We start from the raw sequence: 21,169 nt of genomic DNA on the forward strand, positions 1-21,169 counted from the left end.
CTGGAAAGTTCCCTCCTCTGGCCCTATTCTGTTTGAATAAATCCTTTTTAATGGAGTCCACTGCCAGCTCGCTTTGTCGTGGGCTGTCGGATGACAGCAGAAGCCAAGTTGATTCTGATTTTTCACATTTTTGTAGACACAAGCTTGCACGCACACACACATACACACGCTACCTGCGGGAGATGTGTCTGGACTGCCGTTGAGGGGACAGACCTAAAACCTGATTCTTTTTTTCTCCACTGGGAATTTTAATTATATATCGTTATCTCTGAAAAATGTTAAAGGCTAATGTTTTTTCAGAGAAAGAAAAATCTCTGCAAGGGGAAAAATTAAAGCAGAATATTTCAAGTTAAACTTCTTGGCTGCCCACTGCTCCGGGTGTGTGTTCACGGTGTGTGTGTGTTCACTGCTGTGTGTATGTTCACGGTGTGTGTGTGTTCACTGCTGTGTGTGTGCACATTGGATGGGTTAAATGCAGAGCACGAATTCCAAGTATGGGCCACCATACTTGGCAGTATGTCACTTCACTTCACTTCACTTTTCTTGGCTTTGAATAATTCAGCTCTGAAGTTAGAAAAGGTCAAGTATTATATTTTATTTTTATTCTCGTGTGATATTGTGAACGGTCATGTCATTAGACTCTTGTTGCCATGCTTACGACATTTAGACACCTTATGGATTTCCTTTTTTCCTCTTAACCCTTACTTTCAGTCTGCTGCTTAACCGAAGCAAAGCAAGGCTTTTGCATTGGGGTTCATTTATTAATCAATCCATGCAGTAAACTCTGGCCTTCATCACTTTGTTCGGCACAAGCCACTTTGACTTCCACATGGAAGAGCAGTATTATGAGTTTGGCCAGCCCGATCTCTCGGCAGTTGGTACATATTTTACAAGGTGGCTAATTCGTACGAATTCGTACGACCTCACTCGTACAAATTCATAAGATTTTTGCAAAATGATACATATTTTACGAGTTGCCAATTCATATGAATTTGTAAGAATGACCTACACCAAACCCCGCCCCTAAACCAACCCGTCATTGGGGTTTAGACAAATCGTACAAAATCGTACGAACGAGGTCGTACGAATTAGCCACCTTGTAAAATACGTACGAATTGGTCGTGAGATAGCGTTGGTTTGGCAGGTAGCAAGAAAGTGAGCAATATATGCAGGAATAAAAAAAAAAAAAAAAAAAACTAAAGAGGAAACTTGCAAAGGTCATGCCTATTTTTTTTTTATAATTTTTAAAAGATATATTAAAAAGTTACATTTAATTAAAATATTACATATTTTACTGTATTTAAATGCCGCTATCATTAGCATGCGAGACTTATTTCAAAGACACTTGATGGCAGTTGCTGCCAGTGGTGTTTGCTACTCATAGAGCTCAGTGCATTAGGAATCCTTCACGTGAGTCATGTAAAAAGTACTTTTTAGATTCAGATTTGCAGTACATATGAAGAGTTCAGATGCAAGAGTCTCTAAGTGCCATTTGAAATTTTCTTCTAAAATGAACATTTTTATTAGGCTTCTATGTGTAATTTCAGTCATTTTCACTTTAATGGCAATGAATAGGTTGAATAAGTGAAGTAACTGATAATAACATAGGAGCCTAAGAGAAATGCTCATTTTAGAACATTTCAAACGGCACTTAGAGGCTTTTGCATCTGAACTCTATATATGTATGTACAGTATGTAACCAAATAATGTAAATCCAACGATTTTAGATAAACAGAGCTCATGACATTTTCTCAGACTTTGATTTTCTCAGACATTGATTTTGAACAGTTTTTCTTGAGCCCTAGGCTTCTCAAGCATCTGATCGTTGTCGTCTAAGGATGCAGACACAGTCTCCATGACACAAACAGCACTTAGAAAAGGTCAGCCATGCCTGCAGACAGCTATAAACACTGTAATAGAGCAGCCGAGTTCCTTCATCTCTCTTTCGCGTCTCTTTTTCTCTCCGCCCCTCCTGCCTCCACATCTCCTAATGTGCGTTTGTTTCAGAGGAGCGTGAGCGTGGGATTGTGGGACGGGATTACATGATCTCTTTTACTCCGTTTGGTGGAGTACCTCCCTCTTCTTTTTAGCTGTTTTACCCTTGTGCTCTCTCTCTCTCTCTCTCTCTCTCTCTCTCTCTCTCTATCTCTCTCTCTCTCTCTATCCATCCATCTATCAGAGAAGATTCATGGCCTAACCAGGCTCAGTAAACGAGTCTGACAGTTGTGCCCACAAGCCATAATTTAAAAAATGACAAGTTTGAGGCGCCATGAAATTATCAATGTCAGCCAGCAGGCAGCCACCACTCAGGGTTAAAAAGAGATTTGATCTTTTCTTTCTCTTCTTCTGCGTCCTTTCTAAATCCTGTATTTTTTCTGAAGTACTTCATATTTTCTTTTCCCCACTCAGCATCCTCCTTATACTACTTTTTATCTCTCTTTTTCCTTCCCTGTCTCTTTTAGTAAATATTTAAGGATGCGTGCTGATTTTGGCAGTTGAGTTGGTGTTTCTGAGTCACTCAGACCTTCAGCTGAGTGCTGTGGATGTATGGACACTAGAGGCTGACATTTTTTTGGAATCCCGTGGGGTGGGAGACAAAATCGCTACGAATCACGTGATTGGACGGGACAGGAAAAAATGTCAACGGGAGTGGGCAGGACCGGGAATAGTAATGATACCCAACTTTATACACAAATATACCTTTTATATAAATAACCTATAAACTGTATATATTAATTCTGAACTCAATTCTAGCTGCCCTGTCTCTTTATGCTCTCCTCCTGTTTGCTTTGGTGTGGCTTGTTAAGTGACAATGTTAACCCTCTATGGTACCGTGTTGCCTCCAGGCAACATACTTTATTTTAGGGGTTTTTAATAAAATGAGACACCCATTTAATTGATAAATGCTATCTCAGGTTAGTAGAACTCAAACACTAATCAATGAAAATGCAAAAAAGTGGTCACATGACCCACAGGGGTCCATTTTGCGTCCAATTTAAGGACATGTGCACATGTCACATGACTCCCTATTTTCTAAAATGAAAAGTGCATTTATCATCAATTTTCATCCATATAATTGTCTACAAAAATCTGAGTCACCTTCATTAGTAAGTAAAGAAGTATTTTCAAAAACTTTACATTATATATCATCAAATGTATTTTAGGAAATTACAAAAAACTGCATGTTGCCTCAAGACAACATTGTACTGTAATGGAATCACATGAGGCCATGCAGGCCTGCTAGGTTATAATACAAGTATATGATATTTGTAAGGAAAAGAGGTAGAATTATCTAAACATATTTGCATTTTTGCAAAATTTTGTAATGCATTTGTAAAAATAATAATTCAGATACTATATCTGCACATATTATGATTTTTCTGTTGAGAGGAATTGCTTTCTCAGCTTTCAGAAGCAGTGAGGTGCCATTAGCGAGGAAGGAGATTTTACGTGCATGTGTGTATGTGCATGCTTGGAAGGATAAGGTGCATATTAGGATAAGCTTATGCTGATTTAGAATTTTTTTATCTTCAAACAACTTTGATTGTAATGTTTTGATACTGTTATGATGGTTTGGTTATACTTGTGATCCACGATGCCTGAGAGCAACAGCTGGATATGAAATAGCTTTTTCTTAAATATGAGATATGCAATACATTAAAAACTAGATAAAACTAACTGTTCAAGTATTTGGTTAAAGAAAATGTTGTTAACAATAAATATATTTATTTTTTAAATTATGCATGAAAATGTCAAATGTTTAAATTTGTCCGTTGTGGTACAATGTTGCCTTGAGGCAACAAACTTAAAAAAAAAAAAAAATTAATGAAAATGTTTATTGATATTGTTATAGTGTATTGTTTTCCTTGTTGATATCATATTGCGTACCGAGTGTCTGCAAGTTAAATGACCATGGTGCTGAATTGACAAGTAATTATGAATAGGTGTTTTTTTGGCAGTTTGCATAGTCGTGGCTGTTTTCAGCCAGCATTACTACAGAACCTTTAATGTTCTCATATCACACGACTGTATAACAATTTTGTGTCACATCTGAATGCGACTTACGCCGTTTATCATTTTACGTTCTTCCGCGCTGTGCGAGCGACTGATCCGCTCTGCTTTTAAAAATTATATTAAATGTAGAGAAAAATACATTTTATTTTAAAAATACATTAAAAATAAACATAATTTACAGATTGATTTTCTTTTTGTTTGAGTGAATGTTCCATTTAAAAGTGATTCATCAATTTATTTTCATTTTAACTTAATTTTTAAACATGAATTAAGTGGTACTCCTGGTCCACCAAAACACAGGGTGAATTTACTAAACATAAATGTTGCATATCAGGCTCTATATGCTTATGTATAGCGCTGCATCACGTTTATTTACGTCATTGACTTCTTTTTTGGCAAAATACTCCTTTCTATGCAAAAGATGCTTGTTATAGATTACATTATATGCACAAAAGTCTGAGCTGTTTGCTTGCTGGTTGATACAACTGTATAGAAAGGTTATGCAAATAAACACCACTTTTATTCCAATTCATTCGTAGTGAATCCCCCTGTGTCTTTGTCTGCAAGCAAATGCAGTGACCCTGCTACAAATGAATCTGCTCGTGTCATTTTTTAACCATGATCTTTTCTACAAGACTATATTTTTGTGTGTATGTGAAGCATACCCTTGGATGCATTTGAGGTTCTGATCATGCTTTCGAAGCAAACATCAGACTTTCATCATTGATTTCTGCATCTTCTTGTGTTTGTAGGTCTGGAGTTCGCCTACTCTGCAGCCCCGCGCTCCATGCAGAGCGCTATAATGGGCCTGTTCTTCTTCTTCTCTGGCATCGGCTCCTTTGTGGGATCAGGACTACTTGCTATCGTCTCTCTCAAAATCATCGGCTGGATGTCTTCACATAAAGACTTCGGTAAGACATGAGTGAGAGAGCGCATTAGAGGGTAGAACAAGATACGTATGTGAATAGCACTGCACAGCATAGGGTCTGAGATGAAACAGATGGAGCTCACCTAGTTTTTGAATGGTGTGTCTGTTTGAATGAGAGTGTGCATGAATATAAATGCAATTGAGTGTGTGGGTCAGGATTTGCCTGCATTGAAGGGACCAAATGTCCCCATAATGATCGTAAAACCTAAAATTAGATACACTGTGGGACTTGCGAGGAAAAGGGCTTGATAAGCATACTTAATTATGACTTAATAAAAATGTAAAATGCAGAAAATACAGTATAAATACAATAAAAGTCCTATTCCAGCAGCTTGGGTCTCTAAGAAACAAGTTTGATTTTATCATCATTTATAAGCTGAATGATGCTAAAATATTCTGAAAATCAATGAGTTGTATGTTCCATCCTGATGAATGAAATCGATGATGAAAGATGCTCCCTAATCAGCATTCTGTTTAACTGTGATGAATTGTAATTATGCCAAGAGAAAGAGAGGTCGTATCTTTCAGTTCTCAGGTTGTGACAGAGATGAAGTGACGAGGTGAGCACATGTGCTTGATGCATGATGTGTGTTTATGTGTGCGTGTGCACGTACGACGGCTTGAGTGCAGTCATCTCTAACTAAACCCAAGAGGTGATTGCCCATTCGGCCACTGCTCATGTCTGTGTGTGCATCCTTCCCAATAAAAAATGCCATATTTTGTTGGCCTTTTTTAGTGATTTATGACATGTGTAGAAAAATAAGATAGAAGAGATCCATCAGACACAGATCCAAACATTGCAAGCATTGTTCTGCTTCAATCTTTTCAGAAAGCCATCTTTATTGTGCTTAAACAACTGCAGACAGTGATATACAGTGACATTATTAACTTAAAATATTGCTTAGTCTGCCATAATGCTATTCAAGATTTCTCTATATTGGACCAGTTTCCATTGTCAAATTGATTTTAAAATCGTATACTTTATATTATGCGTGGAGATTATATCAAAAACGGACCCCTTGATTTCTTAAATAAATGTTTGTACTTACTATGCATCAGTTGTCAATACATGTTATTTTGTAGAAAAAAGGGTTGTTTTCATAAACTTTCATCAAAAAATTTAATAACTCTACAGTTCATCCTAAAGGCGAAAAAGAAATATCAACCAATAATATCACAGCCTATATTTCACCCCCACCCACTTTCACGATCCAATCAAATCCAGATGGAGTAAATCAAGTCATGTCCTACATTTTCTGCTGAATAGTCTGTTTCGCTTATAAATGTGCCACATCACATGTGTTGTCAAAGGCAGTTTCATGTTTTTTGGAGTAAAGTTAACTTCTGAAGTGTCAGGGGAAAGAAAGCCATACCTGAGTGCCAGGTCTCGTATTATGAATGCCCATGCTAATTGATGGTCATGTCAGGCTTACACTAGCATCGGTTTGTAAATCTGTCGCAGCGGGGGCAGATGAATAGCACAAAGGAGACAGTAGATGGATGTGATTTCCATCGCAATGACAGCTCGCTGGTCCAGATGCACTCCCACCCATTCTGTGTATCTGAGGCAAATGAACAGTTTACGCACAAACTACTTTAGCACCCATTAATACAGCACACCAAGACAGGTGTGAGGCATTTCTGCTAATGGCAGCAGTGAGAGTGCATGTACTTTAAATCTGTCCCTCTTTGCTCTGTTTGTTTGGCATGCATCATTGGGATATTAGAGTGGATCTTAATATGAATTATATGACATTGTTTTTTTTTCTCCACATTTAGTGATAGAAGGAAATAAGAAGTTGAATAAATAGAATTGACTCTGAAGGAAGAGCCAGACTCAAACGTGCAGTGTCCATATGAGCACCACGTGCTTTAATATGAATTGTAACACATTGCTATTCCTCTTTTTCTTTATGCCATTTTTAATGATAGTATAGACAAGAAAGAGGACAGGATAATATGAGGAAAGAACAGAATCGGGATGTGATGCATGCAACCGAGATGTCCATATGAGGACCGCTGATCATCATATGGTTTTGTTTTATTTTTCTTGACAAATTGCTATTCTTTATTTTAGTTTTTGCCAATTTTAAGACCATGACACACCAATCCAATGGTCGACCATCAAGTCTATCCATCATTGAGCATCTATAAGCTGCGTTCCACACCGTTGGTGGATTTTTGGCTGGTTGAGTAAGCTGAATCAGCTTTGGGCAGTTGCTGAGAGAGATCACTCTGATTGGGTGTTCAGCTTGGAGAACCAGTGCACAAGAAGAAAAATAAAAATGATGAAAGCAAGCAAAAACGATAAAGTCAAGAAGGCACACACCAAATGTTCTTTGAATTTTATATCTTCATCTTACCTGAACATTCCAGTATGCAGATATTTTCATAACTCTAGTGGTCAACTGATATGGATTTTTTAATAAATCTGTATAATAAAGGGATTCTATTATAGTATCAGTCTTTTTGTTCATAATAATTGGAAAGCAAATGCTATAATCATTTTCCTTATACCGTTTACATTGTTGTAATAGTTTAACAGTCAGAAATGTTAAACAGAGATAGTAAACTAATGAAGATGATGAAATGGAGGCGCTGGCGTTCTCAGCACTGTCAAAATAAAAGTCCTGCTTCTGATATATTGGGCAAACAGAAAAAAATTATTCGGCGATACGATAATTAAAAAATACCAAATGTCATTTGATATTGGCTTTGGCAATATATAGGTTAACAACTGACAATGACATGGCCATCTGGAATGAAGAAAGTGATTAACATGATTCATATTCAAAATAGTAAGAATATTGATAAATACAGACCACTGACACCTGCTGGTGGGCAAAGTGATTTCCTCTCATGCAGGTGCAGAACGTACATGCTAGTTGGCCAGTGACTGTAGTCTTTTTGGTGTGTTCAAGCCAACTTTTATGTTCCAAACTACGTGAGCTGACAACAAAGTTGCTTTTGTCGCCACTAGTTCTTTGATGTCAGATTGGTGTGTCCTTTAGTGATAGTAGAGAGGACAGGAAATTTTGATAGGAAGTAAAAGAACAGAATCTTGATATGATGCAGACTCAATCCTGCAATGTCCATTTGAGCAACACAGGACTTAATATCAGTTACTGTATGTGACTGGTATTATTTCTTCTCTTTTTTGCTACTTAATAGAAGAGGGAGGACTAGAAGTGTTGTGAAGCAGTGAAGATGTATGGGATAAGGATATGATGTGACCCGGATTCAAACCTGCAAATTCTTTATAACTCTCATATTCCCCCTTCTCCTCCAAGTGACGAAGAAGAGACACCTACAGACTATTACACACTTGTGAAATCTGAATTAGATGCCCAGGATGACTTTGTGTCTGAACAACGGAAAAGATTGGTCTGGGTTTCATGTTGTTATTTTTTTATTTATTTTTTTTGGCCAGCAACATAATGTTATTCTTTATCTCTGCTGGTTACTCCATTACTGTTCTCTCTCCGTGTTTCCTGTGGTGTTGGACTCTGCAGGAAACGAAGAGAGAGAGAGAGCGAATTATGCAGCGTTGAGTCGAGAACTTTCAAAGTGTATGTACACACAGGCGCTATCCAAGCCTGTGGCGTGCCTGCGGATGCATATACAGACTCCAACTTTTATGGGATCAGACGCCCAGGTATTAATCACTAGCTGCAGGGCCTGATTACCCAGCATTCAGCTCTGTAACACACTCTCTAGCACTTATTTTCACAAATTTGAGCGTCCTCCCAGTATACCATTTAGCAGATCAAACCTACCTCTCAGGTTGTATGCGAGGGTGAGTTCGACACACTCTTACTGTTAAAATCCTACAGCACTGGGCGATAATCTTTGTAACACTGGAGGCAGTCGGGCCATAGAGCTATCGGCTACAGCTCGGGATCACTTATCGTTCTGATCACCACAGAGCTTCCATGGTCCCCATAGGCTAGTAGGTATAAATCTGCAACCTATCGTACATCCATGCTAATCCTATGCTGCTTTTGGCATGCTAAAGGCAAAGGACAGACACTTTGCACTCGATTTTATCAAAGAAGTTTTTCTTTTTCATTTTTTTGGATATTTCTAGTGTCTGTACTTTACATGTCATGCTGACACAGTTCTAGCTGTTAAAACAGTTTGCGTGATAAAACTCTCTCAGAGATGTTTTATTTATTTATTTATTAAAATTCATGCATTTTTCATGTGTCACAACTTGTATGGTTTTCTTTGAGTATCTAGTTCCAGGAGTACTGCGTTTTAAAATGTCATGTTAAAATAACTTTTAAAAACACATCTTAAGACCCCAGCCTTCTGTCTAATTCTGTTGTTAACTTCTGTAAAGTTCCCCTAAGAAACCTAATCTGGGTCAAGTGAACTTGAAACCAGCATCCAACGTCCTATAGTTCACCCAAAAATGAAAATTCTATCATCGTTTACTCACCCTCAAGTTGCTCCAAACAAGTGACTTCCTTCTTCTGCTGAGCACAAAAAAGCTACTTTGAAGAATGTTGGACCCCACTGACTTCCATATGGGGGAAAAAAGCTAGACAAATTTGGTTACCGACATTCATCAAAATGAAGAAAAAAAAAATGTATACAGGTTTGGAACAACTTGTGAAAGTGAATAAATGATAACAGAATTTTCTTTTTTGGGTGAATTATTGAATCAGCTCGATCAATCAACTAGTCATTCATCTAATCCACCTATTCATTTTGAAAATAGTCTACTTTTTGTACTTTGCTCTAAGAATCTAGTTTTGTTTCCCAGATGTACTTTGCGATTAATCTCATCCAAATCTGCCAAGTCTATGTTTTTCGCACAAAACCTCTGAAAAAAAAAAAAAATCCAGTGCAAATATCTGTTTTTCTGCAAACTTGGTCCTCTGAGAAATCTAATCCCATCCGAATGGAAATGTCTGTGATTGCTGATATTCTTTTTATCACAGTGCTTCTCCTCGTGTTTTTGACTAACTTGAATCTTGCTGAATCTGTCAATATGGATGGTATCTGACAAAAAAGTAATATAAAATTAAAGAGAGGCAAATCACAGAAACTTAAGACTATTTTAATATCAATATTAAAATATGCATATACAATTAATTTATTTGCTGCACATTTACATGTTTTTTTTTTACTTCTGTAAAGTTGTGTGAAGTTAAAAGATTAAAATACATATGCATCACACTTGATGCACGTAATCACAGCACATGACTTTCTGTAACTCCCACATCTAGAAAACAAACACTTCTACCTGTCCAAATCAATACAAAATCACAGACATTAAGTAATTAAACATCGTTTAGAAACCTAGTCTCGTCCGGATAGGGCTCTAGTGATGAGCACAGTGACAACAGAAGTTCCATTGACTGTGAAAAGTTACTGCTGGGTAAGATGTTGTGTGCTGTAGATGTGCTCTTTACAACAAACTTTTCTAACAAACCTTTTGCTCTTGTTCCCTGAGGTTTTATTACTTTTTCACCAACGTATGATGTAGGCTTTGATAAATATTTTCAGAGACATTTTCCCCTCATCCTTTATTTTATCTGCGGGACTGCAGGTGTCACCAGGCTCGGCTTTGCCTCACGGTATTGGTAAAATGAATTCTTTCAAATCTCTTCTCTGGACTCCCAGCAGGCTCCTCTAGTTTATTTTTTCCTACAGGGTGAAACTTGACATGTGAGTCTGTCTGATCTCAGGTCAGCTTAAAAACATGTAAAGAACCAGAGGGCCCGCAGACATGACCCTCTCTTCCTGGTCTAGAATCTGTATCTGCCACTTACAGAAATGTCAATGTTTTAATCGAGGCCAAGTGTCTCAGGAAAAGAGAGAGAGTGTGTTCACTGAATATGACAAAATGAAAGAACGGTGTCTTTCAAAAGAGTGCAGACAAAGGAATATGAGTGAGAACAAGGAGAAAATAGTGAAACATGTTTGTGTCAGCTTTATTCTGTACCTTGCCTGAAGTCATTTAACAAGACCTTATGGATATATAAACAGTTCAAAAGTTTGGTATAAAGATTTATTAAATGTGCTTGAAAGAGGCCTAATTTGCTCACCAAGGCTGCATTTATTTATGTATTTGAAAACTGAAATAATTTGAATATTATTACAATTTGAAATAACTGTTTTAATTTATTCCTGTGATAGCAAAGCTGAATTTTCAGTAACATTACTCCAGCCTTCAGTGGCGCATGATCCTTCAGAAATCATGCAAATGTGCTGATTTGCTCAAGTAACTTTTTTTTTTTTATGTATACTGTATAATATCAATGTTGAAAACAGTTTTTTAATGTTTTTTTGGAAACTGTGATACATGTGCAAATACATGTCACCTTTTTTAAAATAGTATTATCTATGTAAATACACTTTTGTAGTATATTTATTATTTAGATACTCAGTACTTCTGTAAATTCATGCAAATCTCATTTATATTAGGATTCATGTTTCAGCTTTGACAGCAATGCTGTTTTGTTTTGTTTACATTCAAACAGGTGCCATTTATTCATGGTTTTGACACTGCTGCTTACAGAAATCCCCCCCCCATACAAGAGAGTCATAAAATATGAACATCTCTGCATTTGCAGACCCTGACAAATGGCATTGAGCTCTGTGTGCTGACTCGTGTAATCTCCTGTAGGAAACCCGTCAAGGCATCAGGACGAGTAGCGCTGAAATATTGTTGTTGGGATTGGTACACAGAGATAGAGCCAAGAGGGGAAAGAGCTGTTGTGATGTGAGCATCTTGCTTATTTATTAGGGCGCATTTCCATGTGTTGAAAGCAAAGACGTTTGCTCTGAACTCTGTCTGTCTCCCTGCATAATGTTTTGGCTGCTTTGCCATCACAGAATTAAATGGCATTTAAAAACATATATTTAAATAGAAAACTGTTATTTTAAACAATATTTTGGAATATTACAGTTTTTACTTATTTGATCAAATAAATGCAGCCTTGGTCAGCTTCATAGATAGTTGCATTATGGCTGGATGCATTACAGCTTGATTTGGAACAGGTTTTGCATTTTAAAAAGCTAATCAATTGAAACCGAAACTGTAAAGTAAATTTTAAGTATCCTGTTGTCTTTATCTTCTCCAGTGTCTCCTTATACAGTTCCACCTGAATTAATCAAGCTGCACTTTCTTAGTCTGCCAAACATTTATGAGGCCAGTTAATGTCTTTTATGGGCAGTTCTTGTTTTGTCTTTTGTGGACGTAATTGGAAACTCTGTGAGTGTTTGGCAGCCTGTTGTGTCTTTAATGAGGAGTGAGTGGCCAGCAAAAGCATTGAGAAATAAATTAAGACAAACCACAACAAAGCTAACTAGCACTTCCATCACTGTGACAAAAAAAAAAAAGACTTTATGGACTTATGAATATGTTTGCTGTTTGCACTAATATATGATTTATGATCTGTATGGTAGTGTTGAGTGTTTCTGTCCACACCACTGCAGATGGGAATTCATTTAAAATATGGTATCATACTCATGTTCATGGTCACCATTCAGTTTGGACATTGTATGGAAAAGTGCAGCATGAACATTCTGCCTGACATCTTTTATTTTGCTCATGAGAAAGAAAGTGATAGAGTATGAGTTTAGAATAATGTGAGGGAAAGTGAATGATGGCAATGTTCATTTTTGGGCTAACTGTCCGTTTAAATACTTGGAGTTAAAATCACTTAGTTTCTAAAACTAGAAAAAGTTAAAATCACAAATTCTAAAGACTTGTTCTTTCCTTTCCTCCTGTCTCTAACCTTGCCTGTTAATTAAACCAATATCTGTCCCCTCAGTCTGCTGTATAGCAATGTGTTTGGAGAGTTGTATTGATCAGCAGACACACTTCCTCCTCAAAGCTTATGGCTTCCCTGCTGAGCACATTGTTTTACTTGTGCAGTATGTATTATTCAGCAGGAGTGAGGAAGCACGGCAGACACTCCCTGAACTCTCAGGTCAAGTGCGGTGCGTGTCTGTCTGTGTGTGCTGGCCAGCCTGTGCAGGACAATAGAAAGTAGTAGTGCTTTTTTGTGGAAGAGCACTTTCATTTTTTAAAATAGAAAACGCATTGAGAGATGTGTCGAATTAAATGGATATGGATGCTGAGGCATGTAATTTGTGTGAATTTAGGTTAATTTCTGTGAATGGAGTCAATATGGTCACTCTATCAAAACATTGCTCTTTTTGCCTGATCAGTCCAACACAACAAATGGTATGAATGTGGGGCAGGTCTATCTTTGGGAAACCAACAGAGTGCAACAGTCCAGTTACAGAAGTAAAAATCCCGTTCATTTTCTCAGTAGGGGGATTGATTTTTATTTCTAACTTATAAACTGTTAAAGACAGAGCTCTGAGCTAAGAAATCATTGTTATATACTTTTGTTGAGGCTATCAGACCACATTAACTCTTTCCTAGCCATTTACAAGATTTTCAATCATTTATGACACACTTCCCCTCCATTTAGGAGTTATTTCAGCAATCCTTGTTTGCACTGTTCTATGGTAGGGGCGCTGTTAGATCTTCTGAAAGAGTACATCCAAAAATATTAAAATAAGTAAACCATAAAGAGTGAATGTAAGTTGTTTATGCACAAGTTGACTAAAATGATCACCAAACATGCAACAGCATATGCATCTAAACTTAAGCTTTAAGCTACAAGTGCAATATATATCATTTTTTTTATATGGAGGATCTTTTTTTTTTCTTTTGAGATATTTTGGAGGGTCATGAAAGATTTGTGAATATGATCAAAAATGTTGGTGGTGGATGCAAAGAAATATCCACCAATCAGGAAATCATGACAAGCAAATCGTGGCAAAGGAATTATTTACCTTCACCTGCCCACTTCCAAAAAAGCACTGTGGGAATGACGTAAAAGCCAGTTTCCCTAGTTTCTCCATTTATTTATTTAAGATTTTCAAATGATTTATTTATTTATTTTTATTTATTTTTTTTACATCTACTTCAAATCAAAGCTGGATAGTTTGGTTCATGGATTATACTTTATGGGAAATATGCTTCCAGAACCAAGGCTCATAGGAAGTGTTGGAAAAACCTGTTTGAAAGCAGCCATGTTTTTTTGTTGTTTTTTTAGCTTACATGACCTCACAAATTGATGTTAAGCACAATCAGAGTAAGATCACACATGCAAACTCATGGTTCCCCACAGTGTGTGTGTCTGATAACTTTATTTATTTTTTTTTCTTTTTCCTTTTTATTCTTTGATTGTGCAACTGTCTCTTATACTTTGCCTCCTCTGACGCTCCCCTCCCATTTCCCTGCTTCCACTACTCTTTTAAAGTGGATAAAAGGTCTTAACCAATTAATTTGAAAGACTGGAGACTGGTTAGGCCTTGTGACACGTGAGCCGTCTAATGAAGCTGCCACATTCTCAGTGTTGGCCAGATTCATTCTCGTATATCCCCCTTTATTCCTTCATCTTTAATTCTCCAGCTTCTCCAATTACCCCATATAAGCCCTCACATATGACAGGTGTACCCTTTTGATGCACACGAGATAAATATAGATATTTGTTAAATGAACACAAAGAGCATCATGTGTCATTCATGCCAAGGAAAGGTTAATAAAATCATTAGATGATGGACTGCAGAGGGCCTGCAGCAAGACGAATACAGTTGCTGGCCCTTGTAGAGTGAGACTTCCAGGTGCCTGCTGTTATCTTTGTGTAGCTGCCATATAAGACTGAATGTGCAATGTAACGTGAAATGAGGGCATGTGGACTGTTACGATAGAGAGCAAATGATACTACTGCGAATGAGGACTACAGTATAGTGGAAAATTCATGAATAGCAGTCAAAGTTGCACCCTCCAACTATTATTATGAAATAAGTCATCAGATTTGAGGATTAGGATTGTCATATTATTAGTCAAATAAGATAAATGTCCATATATTGTGAATTATACAGATTTGATCTAATTTGGTATTTCCTTTTTTTTTTTGCATAGAGCAGGACGTATAAGATTGATTTCTATGAAAACTGACAGGATGAGTTGGATCATTGTTTAACTCTTTCTTCTTAGTGCAAGATCTACATTTTATATCCTAGAAATTTCTCTGATCCTTTCATTGCTTACTGTTTTTCCTGAGATTCGCATCAGGAACATGTAGTTGTGCTCCAGTAATGTTTATTTTTCCATTACTGCCCAAATGCCGCCAAATCTGCGACAGCTGCCACTTTCCTGAGGGAAGTGCAAGCAATCTTTCCAGAGCGTGTCGCCATGATATATCTCCCACTCTGTCCTTTGACTGAGTATTCTTTACAGCCTTGCCTTTCAGGGAGGCGACCAGCACCTCCACATCCTGCCAAACACTGCTGTTAAATCATGTCATCTCCCAGAAGCATAGGAAGAACAGCCACGACACCCGCCAACGCACAACACCACGGATGGGGGAAACAAACTCAAAACAATAGCAAGCCATATTTTACTCTTCTTATTTCCATGAGTTGGAGTAGCCTGTGGCGTGAAAGGGGGACGTTTGAGGGTATTGATTGTTGGTTTGCTGTTGGCGCTACTCTGGCATGTGGGTATTGTAAATGCAGCATTTTTCGCAGACAGGGGCATTTGTTTCCCCTTGCTGGAGGGCAGCAAGATCCAGAGCTCTATTGCTCTCTCAGTCAAGCTGTCCACCTGCTTGTAACGCTTGTTGTCATTGGGGAGCGAGTGCTGTTACAGAGTATATTAAAGCTGCAGAGAAATTGATCAGGAGGTTCCTGTAGCCATAACATGGTTTGCCACTTTTATTGGATAGAGACCCTGAAGAAGAGAAAGGAAATTATTGGGGCTTGAGACAGGGATGGGATAGAGTCTGGTTGGATTCAAACCTGCCTGAAAATTTCAACTTAACATTAGCAGTCACCTCAAGGTCATGGCTCTTACACTTCTGTGTTAATTGACGCTCTCGATTAAGACTCTCGGTCCCCCTCCACTATTGTCACTCCTCATTAAGGCCAGAACACACCAAGCCAAAGATCAGCCGTAGGCGAAAATCTGTCAGGCTAGTTTTTTGATGTGTTTCACACGTTGGCTCTTGTCAGGCTAATGTTTGCCTGATGTTGAATTGGCATTGGGGCCATCTGCTAGAGTGAGAAATCTGATTGGATGTTCAGTTTAGCGAACGAGTCAGTACCCGAGAATTAAAACAAAAGCAATGAAAACAAACAAGTAAATGAAGGCGGCACAGACAGAAGGCTGTTCTAATGTTACGTGATCTTACCCAAGCATTCCAATATGCAAATATTTTCATAACATGAGCCGCTCAAAATGAAGAAAGTTTTCAGCTTAACTGATATTCAATATAGTACGCAAGCACTGCTTTGTTTACGTTTCTTATATCTGCATAAATCTTGTATATCCTTGTTTCAGTTTTTTTGAATGATGAATATATAGTATTGATAGCTGCTGATATAGACAGCCAATTCCTCTCACGCAGGCACAGAAAACACATGCTAGTTTGTAGTTGGCTGTAGCCTGAGTGGTGTTCAAGCTCAGCTTTTTGTCTCAGCCTTTGCATCTTTCTGGAGCTCCTCTGTGGATCTCTAGATTGGTGTGGCACACAGGAGTTTCATCAGGGTTGGATGTAAACTCATGCCAGTGGACCTCCATGGCCGGATTTGATTAACCCTTCTCTATAGCAGGATTGGGCTCCCTTGCCCCAGAAGACCTCCGCTCTGCAGAGCTCAGGTCCAACCTTAACTAAACACATCTAAACTTGCTAATCCTGGTTTTAAGGATTAGAAGAAACTGGTATGGTGGATCTAAACTCTGCAGGAAAGTGGCCTTCCAGAACCAGAATTGGACATCTCTATATTACAGTTTACACAGTACTCAAAAATTTGCTTGAGTTGAAAGGACGAGACCACTGTGAGCATCTGAAATCTTTCAGCCCTTGTTCTATACATAATGTTTAATCAAACTTTGCCGACTGGATCTTCATTCGTACATGTTTGGGATGGGAATGCATTGCAGCTTTATACTGTAATGAATCAGTGCTTTCATGTCTTTAACTGCCTCATCTGGTAGAAGATAAGAACTGTTTGAGGTGTGTTCTTTGACGCCATAGATAATTATATTTCATGGAGTTGCTCATGAGGTTGCTCAAAGGTTCAGCTGGGGGTGAGCAGACCTTTTTCATCTTTTTTTTCCTCCAACTGGTTGCTAAGTAAAGCCGCTGAATCTTTTTCTCCATCTAATGACATCTTCAAACTGAAGTAGAATCCTCTCTGAAGTGTAATACCTGGTTCTAATCAGTGACCCTTTTTCAGAAAGATGTGGACATGTGAATATATTTATTTAAATGCTAATGCATTCATATGGATATACGTTTGTAGACGTCGTAATAGGTAATGCTAAGCAGCGCTACAGGGCCCTGCTTTAGCCAGTCTGAAACACTCCCGAGACTCGACAGTCCCTTCGCTGAACTACTTATTAAGAGTTTCTCTTTGATGGTCCTTCAACCCTGGAGGTTTGACCATCTCTTCTGAACAGATCAGAAGTGTTAAGCAGCTTTTTCCTCAGCCCAGATAGAGAAAGAGAGAGGTTTAGACTTATGGTTCATAATGATGGAAACATTTCTAAACCAATTCTGCATTTGTGTACAGAATTTAGTGTAAGTAGAGGGTTGAATTTAATACTACATGCAGTCGTCACACAGGACTATAATGGCCCCGAGCAGTCAGAGGCTTAAACAACAGGAGAGTTAGTTCAGGCCGAGGGCTCAGAGTCTGTAATGCCAGCTAGAATTAGAGTGAGTGTGCTTCACTTAAACTCCCAAGATGGTGAATTATAGGCTCTTCCTTCATCCTGTGAAGATGTGGCTTTTTGTTTATGGCTCCCTTGTAAGTATTGATGTAAACCTTCTATCTGCTCTCAAGCATTATATAGAGATGGGAAATGAAGGAGAGATTGGATGGAGAAGGAATGCTAGGTTTTGCTTGAATAAACCAGAATCAGATGGTCTTGCAGGTTGCAATGGATGCTTACAAGCAGTGCGGACAGACATGCTATCAGTTAAAGCTCTTTGCCGCTGTGGGGTAGTATGAAGGCAGCAGATTGCCTGTTCGCTCTGTTGCCTTCAGGGATCCAACAAGCACAAACATATGCTTTTTTGCTTTCTTTTGACATATGAATGCAGCATGTACACACAGATGTTCAGTTTCTCTTCATCCACCTGTGCACACGCCTTTAGAATTAATCCGAAATCTCTCCACTGATCAAGTGAGCAAAGGAAGGATGTTAAGAAGTATCACTTAAAGAAAACATATGTATTACTATACCTTTTTTCAGGAAAAGTGATTACTGGAATAGTAACTGATAAAAATGAACAAAAGGTCCAAAGTAAACCTATATAGTTGTTATTACTATACCTTTTTTCAGGAAAAGTGATTACTGGAATAGTAACTGATAAAAATGAACAAAAGGTCCAAAGTAAACCTATATAGTTGTTATATATTCTTAAATAGAATTAAATATCACCTTGGTTTGTTTTTGTTGTTTGGTTTGTTATTTTAAATCAAAATCAAAAAATGTGAGAAGAAATGATACTCAAATTCTGTTTCAACCAGCATACAGAGATTGCGTGATCTCTGTGCTCCAATTCGTGTCTGAGGTTGTTATCCGCTACTGAAATTTTGGTATTGTGAAATTCACATCAAAGTGAGTTATTTTTTTTTTTTCTCTCTGTAGGTAACATCAACGAGTGCACACTGAATTACTACTTCTTCCTCCTGGCTGCCATTCAGGGAGTCACACTCCTTGTCTTCCTCATTGTGTCTGTGAAGTATGACAAGCAGAAGCCCAGAGCAGGGAGCCACAGGGCATCTCTGACCAACTCGTGACGCCCATCATCCTCACCAGCCGTACGTTCACCTTCATTACTCAGCCACCAAATCATGAGCCAAACGTTAAACCTCGTAATATTTCAAAAATTAGGTTTTAAAATATTTCACTTTTGAAATATTTAACTTGAAGCCCCCTGTGTTTACTGGAACTGGCCGTTCTCTTGCCATTTTAAACACGTGAGACAATTTAAAAAAGAAAACATTTCCCCAATTATTGCCTACAAAATTTTCATATGAAATGGTTGGAAATGAGGTTTGTCCACTCCATCAGTGAACTGCGTGTTTGTTGTAGTGTATACTTTGGGCAACACTTTTTGGATTTTTGTTGTTTTGACTGTCAATGAGATTTACAAATTTACTTACTCATAATTTTAATGTGGTTTTTAAATTGTTTATGATGGGTTGTACAATTGATCATTGCTTTAAATTGAATATTTATTGAACCTTTTATTTTTTATAGTTTATGCTTGACAGGGTAAGACAATACTCTTGTTCATATTTATTTAAAATTGTCCCTCTGGGCATGTTTTTATGGTGCGCCTTTTTTAAACAATTTCAACAATATTTTTTAAACATTATTATAATGTTATTATAAACATAATCTCTCCTCTAATTCAGGCACCATTTGCACTGTATTGTGTATATTTGGTCACTTTACTGTAAATTTGTAATAGATACCAATTGGTCTTGATGCTAATTGGCTGATGTCTAAAAGGGCAAATATGGTTGGCTACTCCTTTCAGATAGTAGCAATAAATTGCATACAGAATTTTCACATCATCAAACATCATGTAGTTGATAAAAACTGCAGTGCAAAAGACTTGAATTATTATTATTATTATTAAGAATCACAATCATAATTGTGTCCTTAACAGTTTGATTAAATTTGCAACTTTGGTACTAAACCTGTGGCATTACAAGTGTTTCTCGCTTTTAGATATTTCGATATTGTATTAGGCATTAGATTTGTATTAGCTTGTTTTTAATGATTTTGATCATATGTGGTAAGGCCAAGCAGTCCATTGCTCTATATCGTGGTTATGATATGAGTGTATCATCTGAGAAATGAGGAATTTGCACAAGGAGTGCTGATATCATGAAGCACACAGCTCAGCTGACGTCTTTACAGCAGGAATATCTCTGCAGATGCAAATGAATAGTGTTTCCTTTGGAAAAACCAGCGTCTTTTGTAATAATTCATGACCTTTTTAGATTTGTATAAGGCTTTTTGATGAACAACAGACCTTAAACTCAGATTTTCATCTGAATGAGGTTATGTAGTGAGATTACATTTGCACTAATCTCAAGTGAAAAATAACATGCTTGTAATTGAGTATACAGAATCATGAATTTTACATGCAGACTCATGATACATCCTATAAAAATGTATACCTCAGCTTCATAATGTCATCATGCTGTAGAAGGGTCTTGCTTGATGTAATTTTCATGCAAATTTTGCGACGACAGCACTTTTTGCTGCTGTTTTTGCCAACTAATTAACTAAGTCTGCGGTCTTTGCTTTGACCACAAGCTTAACAAAATAGTAACAGCACTCCCATTATGCTTCTGTGCTGGTTCTTTTTATGTTTTCATACACAGGTAGTTCCTGTGGTTTGTGTTGCACTTTTTCAGCAGTTACACCTTGTGCCTTCAATGCCAGAGTTATTCCACATGACTGTTGCAACTGATGCATCATCCTTACACTTTTACATTAGGTAGTTCAAAACAGAGTGATCAAAATCCTTTTGAATGTGATTTACAAACAGTATTGACAGTAGAGTCATTTGAATCTGATCAAAATGGTGAAATATTAAAAGACACAGTATTAGTAAAGGGCAACATTTATTTTAACCGGGCATATTCAAATGCTGAATTTAAAGCTTTTTAAATATGTAAAATTCAACATTTTCTAAAATATAAAATAAAATAATTGAGTTTGTGCAGTGGAAACAAATTTTTTTCATGCTTTTGTTTGTGTTTAAAATAAAATGGTTTCTTTTGTTGTTGTTCAATAAAATGCATTTGAACTCTACTGTTTGTGTCTGAAAAAGCAGTTTCAATATGAGTCTCCCATTTATTACAGCTTTCACATATTCCTAGCTCATATGCAAACCTTGTGATCTCTCACATTCAATTGCATTTGTCTGATTTCATCAGATGAGCATGAAATCAGAACATCGTCTCTCTTCAGCTAAGCATATCTAGACTGACGAGTCTTTTCCTAAGAGTGTGACCGTCAGCGAACTGTTTGAACTTCACAGCTTTTTCTTCCTCTCACTCCGAGTCAGACTGTTGAGACCGTCTATATATTTCTACCACCTCCACGTTTTTTACAGTATTATGCTCTATTTAAAAAAGCAGAAGAGCATAAGGTGT

At 37.5% G+C, this 21,169-nt stretch overlaps 1 protein-coding gene across 1 annotated transcript in view; it reads left to right on the forward strand.

Annotated features, from left to right (window-relative positions):
* LOC306849456 (solute carrier family 15 member 4-like) overlaps positions 1-18,982 on the forward strand; it is a 47,482-nt gene extending 28,500 nt beyond the window's left edge. Inside the window, exons 8-9 of the mRNA XM_079384493.1 lie at positions 4,767-4,925; positions 18,639-18,982. Of these exons, the coding sequence (XP_079240619.1) occupies positions 4,767-4,925; positions 18,639-18,790 (311 nt within the window). The 3' untranslated portion in view covers positions 18,791-18,982. The remainder of the gene's footprint in view (positions 1-4,766; positions 4,926-18,638) is intronic.
* The last annotated feature ends 2,187 nt before the right edge of the window (positions 18,983-21,169 follow it).

Source organism: Barbus barbus, assembly GCF_936440315.1.
Source record: "Barbus barbus genome assembly, chromosome: 29".
NCBI classification, from domain to species: Eukaryota; Metazoa; Chordata; class Actinopteri; order Cypriniformes; family Cyprinidae; genus Barbus; species Barbus barbus.